Genomic DNA, 25,118 nt, shown 5'->3' on the forward strand with positions numbered 1-25,118 from the left:
TACCTACAACACTTACAACCAAACAAAGGTACTGTATGTCAAAGTGTGTCAAGCAAGTGAAAGGTGCAAATATTTGTGTCAACTGTTAGGACAAGGGATAACAGCTAAATGAAATCCAACATTGCATGAAGATGCACACAATGTGAATACAATCTGACAATAACTATTTTATGAGCTAACAATAATGGGCATTTCGACACATTGCTTTTGTGATGATTTTCACTATTTATCAAGGCTACTTGTCATTTACAATGATGTTTAGGCTACTGATGTTTTCATCATTTGGCTTCGCATCTTGCTGACCCTGTGTCTTGGTGATTAGGGTATATATTTTATTTGGTCATTATAGAAAGAAGCTGTTACTGTGTTCCAACACAGTGCCTTCTGAAAGTATTCATAAAAAAGTATTCATACCCCTTGATTTTGTTGTACTACAGCCTGAATTCAATATAGATTCCCCCCCTCCTTCCCATAATGACAAAGTCTAAACATGTTTTTGGACAGGATCTTATTTACATAAGTATTCACACCCCTTTGCTATGACACTCCAAATTGAGCTCAGGTGCATCCAATTTCCTTTGATCATCCTTGAGATGTCACTGCAACTTGATAGGAGTCCACTTGTGGCCAAATCAACAGAACATGTCTGAGCTGAAACTATACCACGAAGTCCAAGGAACTGTCTGTAGATCTTCGAGATATAATTGTGATGAGGCATATATCTGGGGAAGGGTATAAAACAATTTCTAGAGTGTTGAAAGTTTCCAAGAGCACGGTGGTCTCCAACATTGGGAAATGGAAAAAATATGGAAGTACCCAGACTCTGACTAGAGCTGGCCATCCAACTAAACTGAGCAATGAGGTGACCAAGAACCCAATCACCACAGTTCTTTGGCTGAGATGGAGAACCTGCCACAAGGACAACAGTCTCTACAGCACTTCACCAATCTTTGCCTTATGGGAGAGTGGCCAGACATAAGCCACTCCTGAGAAAAAGGCACACGACAGCTCACCTGGAGTTTTCAAAAAGGCATGTGAAAGACTGAGAACATAAGGAAAATGATTGTATGGTCTGATGAGACAAACATTGAGGTCTTTGGCCTAAATGCAAAGCGCTATGTCTGGAGAAAACCAGGCACAGCTCATCACCTGTCTAACACCATCCCTACCGTGAAGCATGGGGGTGGCTAGGGCTGTTGGTGTCACCGTATTACTGCCACACCAGCACTCATGAGTCAAGAGCGCAGTAAAATTCCACGTGACCGTTGACAACGGTAATCTCCTCATATGCACTATGGACATGCGTTGGTAGTGCCCAACTCACTAACGACCATTGTGTCGCTAATGGCCTGGTACTCCGGGCTCTATTGTCCCTCTAACCACTCTGACATCAATGCAAATGCAATAGAACATCACATCAAACACTTATCATCAAAACTCTTATGTGTTTTTAAAACTCACTTCACTTTGATTGATGAATTTGAAAAAGAAGTTCAATAACAGGTTGAAACTGAGTGAAAAACAAGGTTGTTTGGGATGTTGTTAAAAAGCCTAACACATCGAAATGGACAGCGCTTTCTAAGGGGATGATTAATTCAAAACCCTCATGCATATTAGAGCTTATGCATAGCATAGGCCTATATATGAGTCCAAGCCCGATGATGGTGCCTTTATACAATTACATAGCCTACTTATATTATGCATGTCAGAAAAAAGAAATAAAAACTAATTTAATATGTCTTTGGGACAGAATTGGTCTTGCCTTTACTCCAAAATGAAACAAATTCTAGTAATGACCTCCGAGTGTGGACTGTATTATTAGGCATACTTATGGACACGTTACCTTATTATGCTATGCTTCAAACATGAGTCTGGGAAAGAAGGTATAGGTTTAGGCAATGCTGTTGGTTCATTGATTGTGCAGCTTGTGCGGCTTACAGAGTTAGCCTACAATTATAGTGAATTTGTATTTGATTTTGAATAGCCTAGTAATAGTGCATTTTTTATATTTTCATAGTTAATAGGCTGACATGACCTTTAGCTACAGAATATCCCACCACCGTGCATTTCCATCTCCTCCCCTCCCTCCTTCATTCCTTTCCAGAGGGGCTGTCAACAGTTAAATAAAATATGTTTAGTTGTGAAAACATGTTACTATTGATGTTCCCAAGCAGATTTAACTTGGTTTCCCAAATTAAGCACTGGATAGCTGCAGGAACAGGGTTCGAGAGCCCATGGCTTATGAATGGCTGCATTGCTCCTCAAACAGCGGTTGATGTGTGGAGTGAAATAACCTGAGTAGCCCCTCCGCTTGAATGAAAAACGAACTGACGGGAAAGTGGTCTCCATTCGCTATTCGGGTGCATATGACTGACATGTATTTTTTTTCCCTGCTCCTGTTCCTGACAATTTGATAATAGGCCATTCTAAATCGAAACAAATTTGACATCTTAGTAAAGACAAGATTACATTGAGAATAGTCTGATGGGTGAAAAACATGATTACTTAATGAGAGAACAGCATGTGCAGTCGGAGGCAAGGAACAGAGCGCAAGTTTTTTTTTTGTGACTTTCTCAAATCATCAAAAGCCTTTAGTCGCATCATACAGCCCATATTTGTTTGGATTTCTACAACATTCTAAGGATTGTATCATTCACAAATAACGTGGTCAAATAACTCTAAATCTAGCATATAGGACCTGTTTCAAATGATCACTTTTATGCTCCAACATAGCCACTTCACATGCACACGCGCTCCAGGATGGGAAAAATACCCTTTCTATTTTATGCACTTTAGTTCAATTATATTCTTCATACTATCAAATCATCTAATATAAAACAATGACATGGGATTTATAAGAATATCTTGTCTGCTAAATGAACAAGCCTTCCAGCGTGCGGCATGACGCATAGCCAGATAACATACAGTAGGCCAACTCATATTCTGTGCTTCTGAAATACATTTTCTTCATACAGTATCATCAATGTTTCTTTAGACCTGCCTAAAATAAATAATGGGTTTATTGTGATGGTGTATGTTACATTTACTTATTATACTTTAAAAAAATGTACATGTTGCAAAGGCACGCATCACTGGCTTGTGTATCCTGAAGATGCCATTTTTTCCCCCCTGCCTGGATATCTCTGGATATACTGTAGAAGATTTTCCCTTTTGTGACTTCTTTTATAGACACAATTTGATATATATGGGTCACTTTGCCCGTATATTGTTCAGAGCACTCTCGAATGATGACAGCTATTGTAATGGTTCTACTCTCCACCGTATGTACCCCACACCCTTATTGTATATTCCCCACGGAAACAAACTGTGAGCCTTCGGTGGCCTTTCTTTAGTGGTCAATTCTTTCAAAGAGGCAAATTCAACACTCAATAGTCTAACTCCCTGCACTCATATTATTCTCCAATAAAAAAACATATATTGACATTTTCAAATTGCGTCTGTATAGCCCGCATAAAAGGGAACAAAGCCTTCATTGCATACAGTATACAGCTGAGATGTTTACAGCATGAAAATAACCCCACTTGTTATTGACTAGCAATGTTTGATAATCTTTTCTGTCCAATTGCCTCGAAAAGGACCGCTTTGAATCGTTTGTAAGCACTTCAGTATCCACCATCTTCTTCAGAGTAATTTAGTGTAGGGAGCAATGACTACCTCTCTTTTCAAACGTCATTTGATATGAGGAAATTATATACTAGCCTTTATGCCTGTGATACTTTGGAAAAGTCTTTGAACTTTGAAACAATATTCATAAAAGATAGGAATGTTAAGAATGGTCCATGGGGATCTAAAGAATAATCCTGTCATATTGTTTATTATTTTCAAACCAAATCACATTTTATTTGTCACATGCGTCGAATACAACAGGTATTCGAGTGAAATGCTTACTTACAAGCCTTTAACCAACAATGCAGTTCTAAGAAAAGTAAGAGAAACATATAAAATAAAAGTAGCAAATAATTAAACAGCAGCAGTAAAATAACAATAGCGAGGCTATATACTGGGGGTACCTGTACAGAGTCAATGTGCGGGGGCACCGGTTAGTCGGGGTAATTGAGGTAATATGTACATGTAGGTACAGTAGTGTTAAAGTGCCTGTGCATAGGTGAATAAATAGAGAGTTAAATATAGAGTAGCAGCAGCGTAAAAGAGGGGTCTGGATAGCCCTTTGATTAGCTGTTCAGGAGTCTTATGGCTTGGGGTTAGAAACGGATGAAATGCGTGCCCAAATTCAACTGCCTGCTACTCATCGCCAGAAGATAAGATATGCATATTATTAGTATATTTGGATAGAAAACACTCTGAAGTTTCTAAAACTGTTTGAATCATGCCTGTGAGTATAACATAAGTTATTTAGCAGGCGAAACCCTGAGGACAAACCATTCAGATTTTTATTTTAGGTCACTCTCTTTTCAATGAATTTTCATTGGGAATCCAGATTTCTAAGGGATCTTCTTGCAGTTCCTATCGCTTCCACTGGATGTCAACAGTCTTTAGAAATTGTTTGAGGTTCCTTTGTGTAATGAAGAAGTAGGGCCATCTTGAACGAGGGTCACTTGAAGTGTACTGTTAGATAGAGGCTCATGACCAGAAAGCTAGCTACAGTTTGTTTTCCTCCTGTATTGAACACAGATCATCCCGTCTTCAATTTTATTGATTATTTACGTTAAAACATACCTAAAGTTGTATTACAAAACTAGTTTGAAATGTTTTGGCAAAGTTTACAGGTAACCTTTGAGATATTTTGTAGTCACGTTGCGCAAGTTGTTGTGGTGTTTTTCTGGATCAAACGCGCCAAATAAATGGACATTTTGGATATATATCAACGGAATTAATCAAACAGAAGGACCATTTGTAATGTTTATGGGACATATTGGAGTGCCAACAGAAGAAGCTCGTCAAAGGTTATATTTTTATATATATTTTTTTAAATATTTTTATTTCGGCATTCTGTATCGCGCCTGCAGGGTTGAAATATGCTTCTCTCTCTTTGTTTACTATAGTGCTTGCTATCCTCAGATAATAGAATTGTTTGCTTTCGCCAAAAAGCCTTTTGTAAATCTGACATGTTGGCTGGATTCACAAAAAGTGTAGCTTTAATTTGCTATCTTGCATGTGTGATTTACTGAAAGTTAGATTTTTATAGTAATTTATTTGAATTTGGCGCTCTGCATTTTCACTGGATTTTGGCCACTACCGTCCCACATATCCCAGAGAGGTTTTAAGTAGCCTTTTGGACCTAGACTTGGTGCTCCGGTGCCGTGTGGTAGAGAACTGTCTATGACTAGGCTGGCTGGAGTCTTTGACAATTTTTAGGGCCTTCCTCTGACACCGCCTGGTATAGAGGTCATGGATGGCAGGAAGCTTGGCCCCAGTGATGTAATGGGCCGTATGCACTACCCTCTGTAGTGCCTTGTGGTCGGAGGCCGAGCAGTTGATGGTGCAGCTGTAGAACCTTTTGAGGATCTGAGGACCCATGCCAAATCTTTTCAGTCTCCTGAGGGGGAAATACTTTGTCATGCCCTCTTCACGACTGCCTTGGTGTGCTTGGACCATGAGAGTTTGTTGGTGATGTGGACACCAAGGAACTTGAAGCTCTCAACCTGCTCCACTACAGCCCTGTCGATGAGAATGGGGGCGTGCTCGATCCTCCTTTTCCTGTAGTCCACAATCATCTCCTTTGTCTTGAGGAAGAGGTTGTTGTCCTGGCACCACATGGCCAGATCTCTGACCTCCTCCCTATAGGCGGTCTCATCATTGATCAGGTCTAACACTGTTGTATTATCGGCAAACTTGATGATGGTGTTGGAGTCGTGCCTGGGAATGCAGCCATAAGTGAACAGGGAGTACAGGAAGAGACTGAGCACACACCCCTAAGGGACCCCCGTGTTGAGTATCAGAGAGACGGATGTGTTGTTACCTACCCTTACCACCTAGGGGTGGCCCGTCAGGAAGTCCAGGATCCAGTTGCAGAGGGAGTTGTTTAGTCTCAGGTTCCTTAGCATAGTGATGAGCTTTGAGGGCACTATGGTGTTGAAAGCTGAACTGTAATCAATTAATAGTATTCTCACCGAGGTATTCCTTTTGTCCAGGTGGGAAAAGGCAGTGTTGAGCGCTATATAGATTGGATCATCTGTGGATCTGTTGGGGCGGTATCAAATTGAAGATGGTCTAGGGTTTCTGAGATAATGGTGTTAGTGTGAGCCTTGACCAGCCTTTCAAAGATCTTCATGGCTGCAGACGTGAGTGCTACGAGGTTACCTTAGTGTTCTTGGGCACAGGGACTATGGTGTTCTGCTTGATTCCTTGGTTTCAGTGTAAACGGTTCGTTCTGAATCACAGTTCTGTCCATGACTATGCTCTGCAAGAAATCCATGCAATAACAAAACAAAACTTCTGCAATGCCTCATTCAAAAGGCTGACTTGTTGCATAGCTCCATCTCAGTGATGCCTTCAATGGCACAACAGTTAATGTCCTTGCTCGCTCACTGAAACCTGGAGACAACTTGACAACAGTACAGCCACAGTGATTTTGTTTACTCTGAAAGTGTATTTAGTCAATAGTTTTTCTGTTGACGGATGATGGACAACAGAGATGCTTGCCTGTCAAAAACACTGCCAAGATGTCCGCCTTTGTACATTTGCAACTTGAAGCTCTCAGTCAATATTGACTGAAAAGTTTGAGGTGAGTTGAGCTTTTGACGGACAAAAACGGATAATGATAAATGCGTATGTGTATTTTATGTATTTTTGTGGCCTCAGCCTGAGTGTACTTGCTCTGTTTTCTTACCATGTGAAGACAAATACAAAATATGACTACTTCTTCTCTTTGATCAGATCAATTGGGTGATCTCAGCAGCACTCTGAATTTGAGTATTTCACTTTTACACAATGTTACTGATGCAACACCCAACATGTAAATGTACTACAAAGAAGGGTGTAAACCAACCTTGTCACATAATCAACACAACACAAGTGCATTCACACAGGTGCAGTTCAACGTGCCTTTATAATGCCAATGACAGTTGAAACATGAAATCAGGTGTAAGCATTTCTGTATGATCTAAGAGCAGGAAAATACAGGATACATTCAGACACTAGACAACTCAGAAAGGTCACACACTCTTTAAAAAAGTGCTAACTTGAACCTTAAATGGTTCTTTGGCTGTCCCCATAGGAGAACCCTTTGAAAACCCCTTTTGGGTTCCATGTAGAACCTTTTCTACAGAAAGTTATTTTTTCTTAGATTCTAGAGAAGAGGAGGGGAAGATAAGAAACAACATGTTCCACAACAGTATGGTGGACATATTAAAAACTTCTTAGGGATCGGTGTCCCGTCAATGGGACAGTTGTAAATCTTGCAGCGCCTTGTGTCACGATCACAGGTTTTAGAGAAACAACAAAAGTCGGTTTTACTCTTACATATAAGTGATTTGTATCGGCTGAAATTCTTGTTAATATAACTGCACTGTTCCATTTACAGTAGCTATTACAGCGGGAAAAAATGTCATGCTGTTGTTTGAGGAATGCTCCTAACAACAAAACACTTTTTTCACAGCGATAAGTTTGATAATTTCACCTCTGAAGGTGAAATGTATACTTACATTCTGAAATCTTACTCTGATTTATCATCCAAAGGGTCCCAGAGATAACATGAAATGTTGTTTTGTTAGGTAAAATCTTTTTTCATATCCTGAAAAGGTCCATATAGCATGCACGATCGATTTTGTTTCCACTTGTTCAATTTGCAAAGAAAGGAATCTGTGAAAATCTAACCCTAAAAGTTGTTTCAACCAGTCAAATCATATTCATATGTATTCCCGCAGAGATCCTAGAACGTAACCAGACTTCACTATATCATTAGGGGTGTAGTATATCCTATATGACACCAAATTTTGTCAGAGAGCGACGCCTTCATGGCACGCCAATGACACGGGCGTCTTCACTTGATCGACTAACTTTGTCAAATAAGCACAAATTGGGGTCAAACAAAGCTAGCTAGATAGCCAATGAGCTGGGCTTTACGGGAGTATCCGGGCAGTATCCCTGTATCTGTCGTAAAATGTATTTGCTGACCTTGTGCAACAGCATGCCTTTTCCTTTTGGGCAAAAATTATAAGAATATTCAGAGTTATGAAAACTCGATGTTTTGCAAATGTTGAACTTATAATATTGCTACTAATACTGAAAAAGCTAAATCAAAGTCCAAGTATACAGATTTGGCGATTTTCTTGCAGAACAATTTAATATGAATGCAAATGTCTCCTTCACGAATTGCCCACATGTACCTGGGTGACTTCACACTAAATGTTGCATTTACACTGATGCCCTCTTGTGGACACTATCAGAATTAAAAACAGAGTGATGGCTAGAACTGTGACCTCTCTGTTGCATTTCAAAGATGGTGGTATTTTCTTCTACCAGATCTATTGTGTTATATTATTTTCATTCAACTCACACAAAGTGTTTCCTTTCAAATGGTACCAAGAATATTGCTTCAGGGCCTGAGCTACAGGCAGTTAGATTTGGGTATGTCATTTTAGGCAAAAACTGAAAAAAGGGTGCTATCTCTAGAAGTTTCAATTAAGCGATGGCAGAAGTAGGGGTGTAGCAGGTGTGGCAGCACCCCATGGTCTACTGCACCTTTGAATTTAAGATGGGTTAAATGAACTGGACTGAACTGGACAATGACTGTAGGCCAACCTCTCACATGTCAAATATAAAATGAACTTGAACAAATGATCAAAATTAAGTATTTCAAATACTCAATACCCATGCCAAATATTTTCAGTCTCCTGGGGGAAGGGGAAGATAGATAACGTTATGCATCCAAGACGAACTGAAATATTATCAGAAGCACGTTGGATCGTTTTCACAGCCTTCATTTCCTTAAAAACAAAAGCAGTTAAACTGATGTCCTTTTGCGTGGGAATATTCATTCCCGTGTTAAGATTTTCGCCCTGGTCCCTAAACGTCTAGCGAGGCCAAGTTGAGTAATAAGTAGCCACCTAAATGTCTGAAATTATAAGCAGAAACATAACTATGTGGGCTTTTAAAAAATCCTGCACCCCTATGAAAAAAATCTTTATGCCGTCCCTTGACATATTAGGACATTTTCGATTAGAGTCTGATGTACACCATGCAACACTCCACATCTCCATAATAGCCATAGGTCTTACGTGAACTGATACCCTCACATATAGTCTCCTACACATATTCATGCTCGATCATTTAGACCAGAGTTTTTTCCATGCCAGAAGACGTTGACCTTGTAATTTGTGAACGTACGCCTGTACAGTATATCAGTCGGAGAGCCCTGTAAAAGGCGCGCTATAAACTTTCACAATGTGAAGTCCATCACCCGGGCTGTTTTACACACCCTCTGTAAATCCCCTCCTATTAAGCATGTCCTCCCTCCCTGATGACTTCCTCAATATTGTAATGAGTCCTTCTAGAATCAAATTCATTTGAACTCAGTCAATTCACATAATGAATCAGATTACATTTGTTCATAGGGCGAATAAAAACAAGCCTTTTTGAAATTTCCAATTTATGGATGGAATTTTAATTGCGTTGAGATTGAGTTGGCCTCAACCCTGCTCTTGAGCACGCGTGATGGTTTTACCGGTGCCATTTTCTTCCGTTGACAAGATCAAACCGTTGGTGAACAGCCATCTTGTTTTAGTCGAGACGGTCTTGAATAAATCTAGGTGGATCCCTTTTATTCCCCCTTATCCCTCCTATAGTATGTAACCCTGAAGTTTGAACCTTGAAATGTACTGGTCTACACATTGAGACGCTTTTGAGGGGAAGTTACCACATCGCACAGGGATAAGTCGTGGATATGTATATATTTTGTTAAAAGCAGAAGGGTATTCGTAATCCTAAAAGCCAGACTGTAGGCTACATTTTCATTATGTTGGAATACTGGAACTTGCAATTGCAGAAATATTCTGCCTTTTTCATGGATTGTAAAAAGGTAGTTTGGTGATACCTTATTGCTCAAACAGTTTGGTATGTACTGTAATTGAGCCATGTTCAATCAAATCGTCTTGATTCTGTCACATTTTTATCGTAGGCTTTTGGGGGTAATCATTTTGAGAGGAACACAATCACTGGGATGCTCAGCCAAAAGTGATGAACCCACGCAGAGCAAGTCTGAGCAAGCGCCTCTGACTGAAGTGACCGCCTAACCTGTATTTAGTAGTCAAGACACGGTAGCTTAGGAAATTGCTGTGTTTGCAAGAGTTCAACTGTTTCAGCTCAAGTATCTTGTCTTTCCGCAGGGACAGCAGCTAATGGATCTGGAGCACAAGTTAACCATTGCCAAAGAAGAGCTGGAAAAGGCCGCACTGGACAAGGTGGATGTCATTAAACTGTTACTTCCTTGTAATCCATCACTTTTCAGTCTCTCACTTTGATATTTGGTGACTTCTTGTTTGTATCGTGTTTCTCCTCTTCATTTCTTCTCGGGGATAGTGTTCTCAGTCTAACCTATTGAAATGCTTTGCACTGCCAAACTGTTTTAAGTGTAGCTTTTTACTCCTTAGTTACTAAATGAATAAATGGATGGCATGAGACTACGCTTGCGCCCTACAGTTTTCAACGGCTCTATTTATATTTATGGGTGCTTCGGAGAAGGAGTTTCATTGTGCTATTCTACAGTAGGTGTAGGGATGAATGCGTAATTGTGGAATGGCTGGCTCCTGAACAGTGTCTACCCCCAAGTCATAAGACTGCTGGACAGTTAATCAAATGGCCAGACTGTTTATATTGTCGCCCTTTATGATTTATTTTTACCTCTTTATTTTATTGCACTGACATCTCTTGCACGGGCTCTATGCATATTCACTAGACTCTACTCACACATACTACACTGACACTCCAACACACACTACATACGCTAACACGCACATGCATATTGAAGCCGCCCACTTTCACAGTCTTCACACACGCCTCTGCTACTCTCTTTATTATATATCCTGTTTGCCTACAGCTGAAGTCGGAAGTTTACATGCACTTAGGTTGGAGTCATGAAAACTCGTTTTTCAACCACCACAAATTTCTTGTTAGCAAACTATAATTTTGGCAAGTCGGTTAGGACATCTACTTTGTGCATGACACAAGTCATTTTTCCAACAATTGTTTACAGACAGATTATTTCAATATATCACAATCCAGTGGGTCAGAAGTTTACATACACTAAGTTGACTGTGCCTTTAAACAGCTTGGAAATGTATGTCATGGCTTTAGAAGCTTCTGATAGGCTAATTGACATCATTTGAGTCAACTCAGTGCCTCTTTGCTTGATATCATGGTAAAATCAAAAGAAATCAGCCAAGACCTCAGAAAAAAAATTGTAGACCTCCACAAGTCTGGTTCTTCCTTGGGAGCAATTTCCAAAAGCCTGAAGGTACCACGTTCATCTGTACAAACAATAGTATGCAAGTATAAACACCATGGGACCACGCAGCTGTTATATACAGGAAGGAGACGCATTCGGTATCCCAGAGATGAACGTACTTTGGTGCGAAAAGTGAAAATCAATCCCAGAACAATAGCAAAGGACCTTGTGAAGATGCTGGAGGAAACAGGTACAAAAGTATCTATATCCACAGTAAAACAAGTCCTGTATCGACATAACCTGAAATGCCGCTCAGCAAGGAAGAAGCCACCGCTCCAAAACTGCCATAAAAAACCCAGACTATGGTTTGCGACTGCACATGGGGACAAAGATCGTACTTTTTGGAGCAATGTCCTCTGGTCTGATGAAACAAATAGAACTGTTTGGCTATAATGACCATTGTTATGTTTGGAGGAAAAAGGGGGATGCTTTCAAGCCGCAGAACACCATCCCAACAGTGAAGCATGGGGGTGGCAGCATCATGTTGTGGGTGTGCTTTGCTGCAGGAGGGACTGGTGCACTTCACAAAATAGATGGCATCATGAGGTAAGAAAATGATGTGCATATATTGAAGTAACATCTCAAGACATCAGTCAGGAAGTTTAAGCTTGGTCGCAAATGGGTCTTCCAAATGGACAATGACCCCAAGCATACTTCCAAACTTCTGGAGAAAATGGCTTAAGGACAACAAAGTCAAGGTATTGAAGTGGCCATCACAAAACCCTGACCTCAATCCTATATAATTTTTGTGGGTAGAACTGAAAAAGTGTGCTCGAACAAGGAGGCCTACAAACCTGAGTCAGTTACACCAGGTCTGTTAAGAGGAATGGGCCAAAATTCACCTAGCTTATTGTGGGAAGCTTGTGGAAGGCTCCCTGAAACATTTGACCCAAGTTAAACAATTTAAAGGCAAAGCTGCCAAATCCTAATTGAGTGTATGTAAACTTCTGACCCACTGGGAATGTGATGAAAGAAATAAAAGCTGAAATAAATAATTCTCTCTACTATTGTTCTGACATTTCTCATTCTTAAAATAAAGTGGTGATCCTATCTGACCTAAGAAGGGGAATTTTTACTCTAATTAAATGTTTGGAATTGTGAAAAACTGAGTTTAAATGTATTTGGCTAAGGTGTATGTAAACTTCCGACTTCAACTGTACATGTTCATGCTGTATTACCTCAACTACCTCGTACCCCTGCACATTGACCCGGTACTGATACTCACTGTATATAGCCTTGTTATTGTTATTTTATTGTGTTACTATTTCTGTTTTTATTTAGCAAATATCTTTTTAACTGCGTTTTTGGGAATTGACTCATAAGTAAGCATTTCACGGTAAAGTCTACACCTGTTGTATTCGGCGCATGCGATCAATATAATGTGATTTGATAACGGTTACATTTTATCAATGGGTGGATATACAATAATTGGTGTGTAATTGAGGGAATTGTCAGATTAATGTAGAAAGGGAAGCCCCAGTGATTGTTATTTGCTGTTACATGGATGGATGGTCAAAGACTCATATCTGTTTGCTTCTGTTGCTTGGAACAGGAGTCTCAATTGAAGGCACTGAAGGACACAGTGCACATCTGCTTCTCTGCTGTTCTGCACAACCAGCCCACCAACAGCCACAGGTTCCCCGCCACCCCCACCCACTTGTTCAGATACTCCTCACTTGTCAACAGCTCCAGAGTCACCTTTCAGCAGCCACACGCCAAGGTAATGCACATTCTGACCCCATGCAACTCCCGCCAGTTAAGAGAAACAGCAACATAAACATTGCAGCAGATTATAGAGGGTGACGACCACAGAGCAAAGTACCGATTTCTCAATCGAATGCACCCAGTGTCACTCCCTGTGGAGGAGTCGTTCCAAACATAATTACTACTAAAGACAATAGTCGGGCAAATAGGATTGCAGAAGTTGTTCAAAATAATAACATGTCCAAATACAGCAGGCTTTTGTGTAATTTATGTTACTCTTCACACTCTATTGCCAGGAATATAATTATTTGAAATGTAAGGGTGTGCTATCGGCACTTGTTTTCAATAAAAACTGTAATTAAATGTGACACATTCTTTGTTGAATGTCTTTCAAAGTCATCTTCATAGAGCACTTAACAAAATGACTTAATCCCCTGGGAGCAAACCAAGGGTGACAGTGGTAAGGGGAAGGTTATCTATTGAAAACAGGATTATATCTATGGAGGACTAACCTGGGGAACCTCTATACGCACATTTTCTGTCAAAACGGTCCCCATGATAGAGTGCACAGTGAAACACCTACAGGCCACAATAACTCAAAGTTGGATATGTCGTGAGTGATTTATATAGAAGATCAGTAAGGATTTATTTTGAGGGGCGCTATTAGCAACTAGCTTACAGGATTGACAGCTGATTTGTTATGCTGACACCTGGCTGTCACTCTGATTAGTTGGGTAGGTACTGTCACAAGACATAGGCCTCAACATCCTCCACCCACCCAAAAATGGATGATAAATAAATAAACATAGGAATTGTAATGGAGCAGGTTTCTAGATGATTAGTAGCTTTCCACAGTAAATAGAAAAGTGATTTACCTCATAAAGAGTGTAAATGAAGGTTTCTGTCTTACTCACTCTGCCCAAGGATATGTAGAAAAGTTTGTCAGCAGCGTTGCCAAGAGGATGAACCCTTTGAGGGCACAGCTTTTTATTTTATTTTTTAAAGATTTACGGCCTCCCTCTCAGTGACTGTACTTTTTCACATGAAAACGAAATTGAGCTCAATTCTTCCGGCACATTGATCTGTTCTGAACTAAAGGGAAAAAGGGGTACCTAGTCAACTGAAATGTGTCTTCGGCATTTAACCCAAACCCTCTGAATCAGAGAGGTGCGGAGGACTGCCATAATTGACATCCACGTCTTCTACATCCCATTCACTTTCTTTATACGCTGTGCAAAGTCATGTCGGACCTAATCACAGGTCATATCAGTCAACTACTGCAGTCATATCAAAATCAGAATTTTCGAAGTCAATCACAGCTCCTTTGCGGTTTCTTATTGGCCCTGATCCTAGTGAGCAATCCTGTTTCAAAGAGTCTTTAATCCCTGATGCAGTCGGAAGTCATTCTGCCTCTCTATGTGTTGGGTGTCAAGCTAAGAGCCTTGACGTTAGCTATGTGCCACCCAGAGGACTTTACAGCTCTTTCAGAGAACGCTCCAATACCCCTCCACACGGAAGCATCACATAAAGCAAAAGATGTAATGGAGACTTCATCTCCAAAGTTATAAACTATAGTCAATGTTCACAATGGCAGAAGATGACTCTATTATAGCCGATATGAGTGAAATGTTCTGGGCGTCGTCTCATGTTCCAAGCCAAATTAAGGGGGTTGTGTGGGGGTTGAGGGTGGGTGGATCTGACAAAAGGAAAGACAACTGAGGGAAAACATACGTACGGGTGCTAGGGATCTGCTTATGCAAACCAAGTGTTTACTTCTCACTTGATTAGCATACAGATAGCTCCACTCCATCCTGAGCACTCACTACGGCCATCCGCTGCTGTATCCACGGATACTGTCTGCGGGGTGAATCAAAGATGGTTCTCCTCACTGTAAAGACAACTAGACCTGCCCATCTGTTTTTCGCTGTCTGTTCAATGTAAAGGGGCCCACATCTAATATAAATCACTGTCAAATATGGACAAAAACTGGGGACCACTGACAAACGTTAACACCACCCCACATTTCGCCTGTTGATTTGCCATGCAGCGTTTCCTCCTTGTGCGGGAGGACAACTGGAATGGGCTCAATATTCTAAGGCAAGCTGGACCTCTTACAAATGTAACCAAATGTATTCCATCAGCCCTTTTGTGGCCCAGTTTCTATTGCATATTTGGTTATCTATTAGGTATTTAATAGAAATGAATAGCTACTAAAAACATTCTGCTGGACATGCTGATATGTGTTAGTATGCCTGACTAGCCTGACAAGGGCCATTATTGTCTGTGATTTAAAAGGTACAATTAATTTGCACAGAAAGCAATATGATATTACATCATTGAAATGAGAAAGGTTTGAAGGGCTACCATTATTTCCTCTACAGCTTTACAAAATATAATGCTTATATAAGCACTCTTATGCTAAAACCCACTTTCTGTCTTTGGATTCCAAAGTGGATAAGTGCAGGGATATTTGTGTGTACCAGCTACCCTCTCAGCATCATGTTTGGTGTTTGAGTTTCTAAACGTAATGAGCCTTAAGCTTCACTAGACAACAATTACTAGATAAGACTCTAGTCTTTGGCTGGAGACACAATCCCCTGTTGGTGAAAGATTCATTAGTGAGAGGTTGCCGGGATCAGCAAGATCAGGGTGGAAGTCTCTTCATATTTAACAGGCCGAGGGAGGAAGCCAAGTCATGTGGTGGTGGTGATAGCATGCAATTTTCAACCAAGTAATGGGAGATGATGTGTGGAATGTGGATTCTGTGAAATGTTTGGGGCAGTAATTTACTGCCTAAAGAAACAGCTGGATATTTGTTTGCTGGCTTCCTCTCTAAACTTCCCTTTTGACTTGTTGATGGTTTCTCCAGCTGAAATCAGTTGCGGGGTAAACAGTGAGTTTGTTTTTGTCCTTTTTTTACAGTGTAGAGAAGTATTGCTATGATCAGAACGCATTGGATCTCTTCAAATATGCAACATTCATTTGAATGACTTAAAATATATCTTTTAACGAAGTCCATGAGATGGACAGGAATAATTAATGTGGATTGAAAGGGAAGTGTGCAACATGCCATGAAACTGCAGAGTAAAGTATTGAGAACTATTTAAATGTTTTGGTTGAGTTGGGTAAGATCTCTGCAATTTGCATATTTCTGTCTATTTTAAATGTTCTAGATGTTTTTGTTAATATTTCTGGTAAGATCTATGTGCTGTGAGAGCTGTTAAGAGAACAGAAAATGAACTCTCCAGGCCAGCCATCCATGCATGAATTTCTAAAGACATGACATCTCTTGTGTCCCTTGAGAAGCAGGACCGTTGTGAGCAGAAAACCATTTCAGCAGGCACTCATACCCCATTGCTGTTCCATTGAATTGTCCTGGCCCTGACGGATTCTGTCAAAAAGAACTGAAATAATTCATGATACGTACTTTGAAATAGGTCACTTCAAGAGGCAAATTCAAAATAAATAAAAAATCTGTCTTTTTCTTTTTCTGGAAAGTAGCTGTGGTATAAGCAAAATAAAATGCTCAGCGCTGTCCAGTTCAATGAAAAACAAACCGCTTTAAATGCACCTCAGTACCAAATCTCTTGTCATGGTCTATTTCAACAGAGAGTCACTGTGTGTCATGACTTATACCAATCTTATCCATACCTGTCATGTTCCACCTTCCATATTTAGAATTTCCTTTTCTCTCCTGTACTTCTTTCTCGCAGGATATCCCAAAAGTTCAGAGAATCATCACAGCCAGTAAATCGCCTGCGAACATTGGGGTAATGAGGAGAGACAGTAGTCCCGGAGTCAAGGACTGCCAGATGGAAAAGGTGAACCTTTGGACTAATTAATCTGTAATAGCCTATTTGTGACCCTCAGGCCCCAATCCAGCAGGTTCATCTGTTCATTAAATTCCTTTTAATCCTTCAGTCATTATGGATCACTGGCAACTTTTACCCCAAAACGTCTTTCCGTTGCACAGTGTTACACCGGCACTGGGTCAATCAACAACTAGTCTGTGAGGCTTGGGCCAGGCTTTCAGTGTCATTGGAGAAATTGGAGAAAAATAATTTGTTGTAAATGTTTGTATTTTCAACAAACCAGAAATACACAGCCGGTCTTCGCTGAAGACACAAACAAACAAACTCAAGCCATTTTTATTACTATGGTTATGATCCGTGGACGAGGAAGCCAAATTACGACTGCCCCGACTCTATTGGATTGGGCGGCAGGGAAGGGACAGTTCCAGGGAGGAAGGTTCTCCTTGACATCAATAACCATGACAGAAATGAGGCGGGGGGGGATGCTGGGGAGAGACAGTGCACTGTCCAGAGGGATCCTTTCCAGAGACTAAATGACCCTCTATGGAGAAACGTGTCAAAAAGATAGTCCCATAATGAACCCGTGTGCCAAAAACAATGTTCGCTCCTGTCGTGTTATTGATGATATCACTTTTGGCGGGGCCGTAAAAGTGGAAATCCTGCAGCAAAGAGACCTGTCCCCCACAGACACCGTCAAGTTCTACTTTTCTTCCACTGTACGATTGGATGAGATGGAGAGAGGGAAGAGAGATTAGAAATGAGGACAGTTTATAACAACCGTTATAATGCGCTGTAAGTGTACATCAAGGCATGATAAATGGATTTATAAGCCATCGCACGTGTGTGTGTGTGCCCCGCGCCTCATAGAAAGTGTTATCATGTGTTCTCTTACAATGTGCACATTTAGGAATTGTTTTACTGCAATCCTTAAATCTCCTCTTCATAGGCAGCTTCACCAACCACCGTTAGCGCTTGTATTATTCCTGTATTATACAAAATGAATGAGCTTGGGGATTGCAAAATGGTGTTCTGAAACAACCGTGTACTCTTTTTAGGATCCTTCTAACCAGTCAAAGTTCGGGCTTAAGAACATGCATCCCAACATAGTTTTACGGCAAAAGAAGCCTAGAGCAATAAACATTTTTGCACATCATGTTTATCCAAACAGACAATTAATTCACCAAGTTCTGTGATGTTTTCAGTGAAGCGATGAGTGTTTACAATATTTCTGCAGAGTGCTCAAATCAAATCAAATGTATTTATAAAGCCCTTCTTACATCAGCTGATATCTCAAAGTGCTGTACAGAAACAACAAGCAATGCAGGTGTAGAAGCACGGTGGCTAGGAAAAACTCCATAGAAAGGCCAGAACCTAGGAAGAAACCTAGAGAGGAACCAGGCTATGAGGGGTGGCCAGTCCTTTACTGGCTGTGCCTGCTGGAGATTATAACAGAACATGGCCAAGGTGTTAAAATGTTCATAAATGACCAGCAGGGTCAAATAATAATCACAGTGGATATTGAGGGTGCAACAGGTCAGCACCTCAGGAGTAAATGTCAGTAGGCTTTTCATAGCCGATCATTCAGAGTATCTCTACCGCTCCTGCTGTCTCTAGAGAGTTGTAAACAGCAGGTCTGGGACAGGTAGCACGTCCGGTGAACAGGTCAGGGTTCCATAGCCGCAGGCAGAACAGTTGAAACTGGAGCAGCAGCACGGCCAGGTGGACTGGGGACAGCAAGGAGTCATCAGGCCAGGTAGTCCTGAGGCATGGTCCTAGGTCTCCGGTCCTCCTAGAGAGAGAAAGAAAGAAGGAAAGAAAGAAAGAGAATTAGAGAGAGCATACTTAAATATACACAGGACACCGGATAAGACAGGAGAAATACTCCAGATATAACAGACTAGCCCCCCGACACAAACTACTGCAGCATAAATACTGAGATAGGAGGGTTAGGGAGAGACTGTGGCCCCATCCGACGATACCCCCAGACAGGGCCAAATAGGCAGGATATAACCCCACCCACTTTGCCACAGCACATACACCACTAGAGGGATAGCTTCAACCACCAGCTTACCATCCTGAGACAAGGCTGAGTATAGCCCGCAAAGATCTCTGCCACGGCACAACCCAAAGTGGGGGGGGCCAACCCAGAAAGGAAGATCACGTCAGTGACGAAGAGCACCAGTAAGCCAGTGACTCAGCCCCTGAAATAGGGTTAGAGGCAGAGAATCCCAGTGGAGAAAGGGGAACCAGCCAGGCAGAGACAGCAAGGGCGGTTCGTTGCTCCAGTGCCTTTCCGTTCACCTTCACACTCCTGCACCAGACTACACTCAATCATAGAACCTACTGAAGAGATGAGTCTTCAATAAAGACTTAAAGGTTGAGACCGAGTCTGCATCTCTCACATGGGTAGACAGACCATTCCATAAAAAGGAAGCTCTATAGGAGGAAGCTCTGCCTCCAGCTGTTTGCTTCGAAATTCTAGGGCTCAAACTTCTGCACACAGGTAATATCATAAGATGTATTTGTACTCACTTAATCAGCTTCAGTAGATGGTTGTGTTGGCTGGTATAGTCGGTCAGGCTAGTGTTGGAGAAATATCAGCTATTTGAGAATCGAAAAAGACCAGAAGACTAGAATAATTGGTTTTACTGACAGGCTTCAGCCAAAACATGTTCTGTAGGTGTTATGTTATTAGGTCTTATTTAAGATTATATACTGTGAAGAAAAAGACATAAACATTATAGTTTCTAGAGGTATATATACAGTAGGTGAAATGCAACGTCACATAACCTTCTATCACCTTGTGTTTTTTCATTTGTGACCGACCACCTTAATTTGGTCCTACAGTGCATTCAGAAAGTATTCAGACCCCTTGACTCTTTCCACATTTTTATACATGACAGCGATATTCTAAAATGGATTCAATTGTCCCCCCCCTCATCAATCTGCACACAATACCCCATCATGACAAAGCAAAAACGTGTTTTTAGACGTTTTTGCAAAGTTATTAAAAATAAAAAGTTGAAATATTATATTCACATATTCAGACCATTATTCAGTACTTTGTTGAACAGCCTTTGGTAGCGATTAGAACACAAAGGCCTGATTGGTGCAGAGATGGTTGTCCTTCTGGAAGATTCTCCCATCTCCGCAGAGGAACTCTGGAGTCCCCCAGAATGACCATCCGTGTCCTTTGACCTCATGGCTTGTTTTTTTCTCTGACATGCACTGTCAACTATGTGACCTTATATAGACAGGTGTGTGTCATTCCAAATCATGTTCAATCAATTGAATTTACCACAGGTGGACTCCAATCAAGTTGTAGAAACATCTCAAGGATGATCAGAGGAAACAGGATGTACCTGAGCTCAATATTGAGTCTCATAGCAAAGGGTTTCAATACTTATGTAAATAAGATTTTTCTGTTTTTTATTTTTAATACATTTGCAAAAATGTCAAAAAACCTGTTTTCACTTTATCACTATGATGTATTGTGTGTAGATTGAGGGAAGACAAATATTTATTTAATCAATTTTAGAATAAGGCTGTAATGCAACAAAATGTGGAAAAAAAAGAGGTCTGAGTACTTTCCGAATACACAGTATGTAGAAAAAAATGAAATTGTGTTTTTTACATTGGATAAAAGTAGAGACTCAGAGCTAGAAAATGGTATATCAATACACTACGGTTGAGGGGAAATGGGAAAGTAATTCTGCTTTGAAAGTTAATACATTTGTAACCCCACCTTTGAGAAAATGGCCCTTGAATGTTTTTTGGTATACTATATGTCTACCGACATGCCTGGTGGTCCAAAATAGCATAACTGATATATTTTAACATCAACAAACCCATCCATTGAAACATTATTTTAGGATATGTCAATCTAGCAAACCAGGCAACTAAAAGCAACTTTCTAAACATTGTTTTGGTTCGTTTGTAGCTTGCTAGCTAGCTAGCTATCTATCTAATGTTAAGTTAGCTGGCTAGCCAGTTCAAAGAATGACGATATCATAGCTGACAACGTCTTAACTTTAGCACATTTTTATTCATTAGTACAGGAAAATAAACTCACAACAAGATCATTATTTACAAGTTAATGGTGAACAAATTACAGAAAATTGCTTACAGTTCTAAGTGTGACAAAATATAAGCAGGACATTATAATGGAGAATTTTTTTACTTGGACACGGTCTCTTTGGCCTAACTATATATCCTAATTTGACTTTGGTGCAGGTCATGTTGTTCTTCGCATTACTGTGTCTGGTTAACACACACATTATCAAATAAAATCAACGTTTATTTGTCACATGCACAGGAATGTTTTGTTATTTATAAAAATGTCTGTTATTTAACTAGGCAAGTCAGTTAAGAACATATTCTTATTTACAATGACGGCCTACACCTGTAAAACCCGGACGACATTGGGCCGGGCCAATTGTGTGCCATCCTACGGGACTCTTGATCACGGCCGGTTGTGATACAGCCTGGATTCGAACCAGGGTGTTTGTAGTCATACAGTGCCCAACTCATAACATTACTACCATGCATGAATCTGAAGTTAACTCAATTTAACCAACTAGGCTAACATTAGTCTATAACTAGCAATGCAAATCGCTTTCTGAGATACTAATAATATTGCTTCATAGGCACAGGCAGTTAGAAAAGCCAAGGCTTCTGGGACACTGTAAAGTCCATGGAGAATAAGAACACCTCCTCCCAGCTGCCCACTGCACTGAAGATAGGAAACACTGTCACCACTGATAAATCCACCATAATTGAGAATTTCAATAAGCATTTTTCTACGGCTGGCCATGCTTTCCACCTGGCTACTCCTACCCCGGTCAACAGCACTGCATCCCCCACAGCAACTCGCCCAAGCCTTCCCCATTTCTCCTTCTCCCAAATCCATTCAGCTGATGTTCTGAAAGAGCTGCAAAATCTGGACCCCTACAAATCAGCCGGGCTAGACAATCTGGACCCTTTCTTTCGGAAATTATCTGCCGAAATTGTTGCCACCCCTATTACTAGCCTGTTCAACCTCTCTTTCGTGTCGTCTGAGATTCCCAAAGATTGGAAAGCAGCTGCGGTCATCGCCCTCTTCAAAGGGGGGGGACACTCTTGACCCAAACTGCTACAGACCTATATCTATCCTACCATGCCTTTCTAAGGTCTTCGAAAGCCAAGTCAACAAACAGATTACCAACCATTTCGAATCTCACCATACCTTCTCTGCTATGCAATCTGGTTTCAGAGCTGGTCATGGGTGCACCTCAGCCACGCTCAAGGTCCTAAACGATATCTTAACCGCCATCGATAAGAAACATTACTGTGCAGCCGTGTTCATTGATCTGGCCAAGGCTTTCGACTCTGTCAGTCACCACATTCTCATCGGCAGACTTGACAGCCTTGGTTTCTCAAATGATTGCCTCGCCTGGTTCACCAACTACTTCTCTGATAGAGTTCAGTGTGTCAAATCGGAGGGTCTGCTGTCCGGACCTCTGGCAGTGTATATGGGTGTGCCACAGTGTTCAATTCTTGGGCCAACTCTCTTCTCTCTATACATCAATGAGGTCGCTCTTGCTGCCGGTGAGTCTCTGATCCACCTCTACGCAGACGACACCATTCTGTATACTCCTGGCCCTTCTTTGGACACTGTGTTAACAACCCTCCAGGCAAGCTTCATGCCATACAACTCTCCTTCCGTGGCCTCCAATTGCTCTTAAATACAAATAAAACTAAATGCATGCTCTTCGACCGATCGCTACCCGCACCTACCCGCCTGTCCAACATCACTACTCTGGACGGCTCTGACTTAGAATACGTGGACAACTACAAATACTTAGGTGTCTGGTTCGACTGTAAACTCTCCTTCCAGACCCATATCAAACATCTCCAATCCAAAGTTAAATCTAGAATTGGCTTCCTATTTCGCAACAAAGCATCCTTCACTCATGCTGCCAAACATACCCTTGTAAAACTGACCATCCTACCAATCCTCGACTTTGGCTGTGTCATTTACAAAATAGCCTCCAATACCCTACTCAACAAATTGGATGCAGTCTATCACAGTGCAATCCGTTTTGTCACCAAAGCCCCATATACTACCCACCATTGCGACCTGTACGCTCTCGTTGGCTGGCCCTCGCTTCATACTCGTCGCCAAACCCACTGGCTCCATGTCATCTACAAGACCCTGCTCGTTAAAGTCCCCCCTTATCTCAGCTCGTTGGTCACCATAGCATCTCCCACCTGTAGCACACGCTCCAGCAGGTATATCTCTTTAGTCACCCCCAAAACCAATTCTTTCTTTGGCCGCCTCTCCTTCCAGTTCTCTGCTGCCAATGACTGGAACGAACTACAAAAATCTCTGAAACTGGAAACACTTATCTCCCTCACTAGCTTTAAGCACCAACTGTCAAAGCAGCTCACAGATTACTGCACCTGTACATAGCCCACCTATAATTTAGCCCAAACAACTACCTCTTTCCCTACTGTATTTAATTTATTTTTTTATTTTGCTCCTTTGCACCCCATTATTTTTATTTCTACTTTGCACATTCTTCCATTGCAAATCTACCATTCCAGTGTTTTACTTGCTATATTGTATTTACTTTGCCACCATGACCTTTTTTTGCCTTTACCTCCCTTATCTCACCTCATTTGACTGTATGTTTGTTTTACTCCATGTGTAACTCTGTGTCGTTGTATGTGTCGAACTGCTTTGCTTTATCCTGACCAGGTCGCAATTGTAAATGAGAACTTGTTCTCAACTTGCCTATCTGGTTAAATAAAGGTGAAATAAAAAAATAAAATAGATCATACATGTAACGTTAGCTATCGAGCCAGCTAACGTTAGCTAGCTAGGTAGCAGTACACTTTAACTTGCAATGACACTACTTTCTAACAAAATTATTACGGTTGAAAAGTTTGGGGTTACTTAGAAAAGTCCTTGTTTTTGAAAGAAAAGCTAATTTTTTGTCCATTAAAATAACATCAAATTGATCAGAAATACAGTGTAGACATTGATAATGTTGTAAATGACTATTGTAGCTGGAAACGGCAGATTTTTCATGGAAAATCTACATTGGTGTACAGAGGCCCCTTATCAACAACCATCACTCCTGTGTTCCAGCTACAATAGTCATTTTCAACATTAACAATGTCTACACTGTATTTCTGATGAATTTTGTTATTTTAATGGACAGAAAATGTGCTTTTCGTTCAAAAACAAAGACCTTTCTAAGTGACCCAAAACTCTTGAACCGTAGTGTATAATATCTGAAAATATAACTAGCTAGACTCTTACCCGTATACATGGATGAATGCTTCTCCCTTTCTGTCACGGATGCCATGGTTGCCCTTAGTTTGAAGATGTAATCCAGATCTAATCATACTCTGTTTCCATCGGGCATTCCACTGATTTCAAAACTTGGTCAACATGTACCAGCCCCACGCATCAGGCCTCCAGTGCGCCTCCTCAGCCCAGTACGTCCTCTGCCTGCTCCTCGCGCTCGTCCTGAGGTGTGTGTCACCAGCCAGGTACCACCAGTGCCTGCCCCACGCACCAAGCTTCCGGCGACAGTGCCCAGTCCAGAGCTGCCGGCGACAGTGCCCAGTCCAGAGCTGCCGGCTACAGTGCCCAGTCCAGAGCTGCCGGCAACAGTTCCCAGTCCAGAGCTTCCGGCGACGTTTCACGGTCCGGAACCTCCAACGACGGTCCACGGTTCGGAACCTCCAACGACGGTCCACGGTTCGGAACCTCCAACGACGGTCCACGGTCCGGAACCTCCAACGACGGTCCACTGTCCGGAACCTCCAACGACGGTCCACTGTCCGGAACCTCCAACGCCGGTCCACTGTCCGGAACCTCCAACGCCGGTCCACTGTCCGGAACCTCCTACGACGGTCCACGGTCCGAACCTCCAATGACGGTCCACGGTCCGGAACCTCCTACGATGATCTACGGTCCGGAGTCCCTGGCGACGACCCACGGTCCGGAGCCTCCGGTGACGATCCACAGTCCGGTTCCTCCGGCGACGATCCACGGTCCGGTTCCTCCGGCGACGATCCACGGTCCGGTTCCTCCGGGGACGATCCACAGTGCGGTTCCTCCGGCGACGATCCCTGGTCCGGAGCCCCTGGCGACGATCCACGGCTCTGCGAGCGGAGTGCGTACT

The 25,118-nt window shown here is 41.6% G+C and overlaps 1 protein-coding gene across 2 annotated transcripts in view; it reads left to right on the top strand.

Moving 5' to 3' along the window:
- LOC135554182 (leucine zipper protein 2-like) overlaps positions 1 to 25,118 on the top strand; it is a 171,657-nt gene that overhangs the window by 129,865 nt on the left and 16,674 nt on the right. For both annotated transcript variants that reach the window (XM_064986305.1, XM_064986310.1), the window contains exons 8-10: positions 10,308 to 10,382; positions 12,978 to 13,145; positions 16,843 to 16,950. In XM_064986305.1, the coding sequence (XP_064842377.1) occupies positions 10,308 to 10,382; positions 12,978 to 13,145; positions 16,843 to 16,950 (351 nt within the window). The remainder of the gene's footprint in view (positions 1 to 10,307; positions 10,383 to 12,977; positions 13,146 to 16,842; positions 16,951 to 25,118) is intronic.

The sequence above is a fragment of the Oncorhynchus masou genome, chromosome 2, assembly GCF_036934945.1.
Source record: "Oncorhynchus masou masou isolate Uvic2021 chromosome 2, UVic_Omas_1.1, whole genome shotgun sequence".
NCBI classification, from domain to species: Eukaryota; Metazoa; Chordata; class Actinopteri; order Salmoniformes; family Salmonidae; genus Oncorhynchus; species Oncorhynchus masou.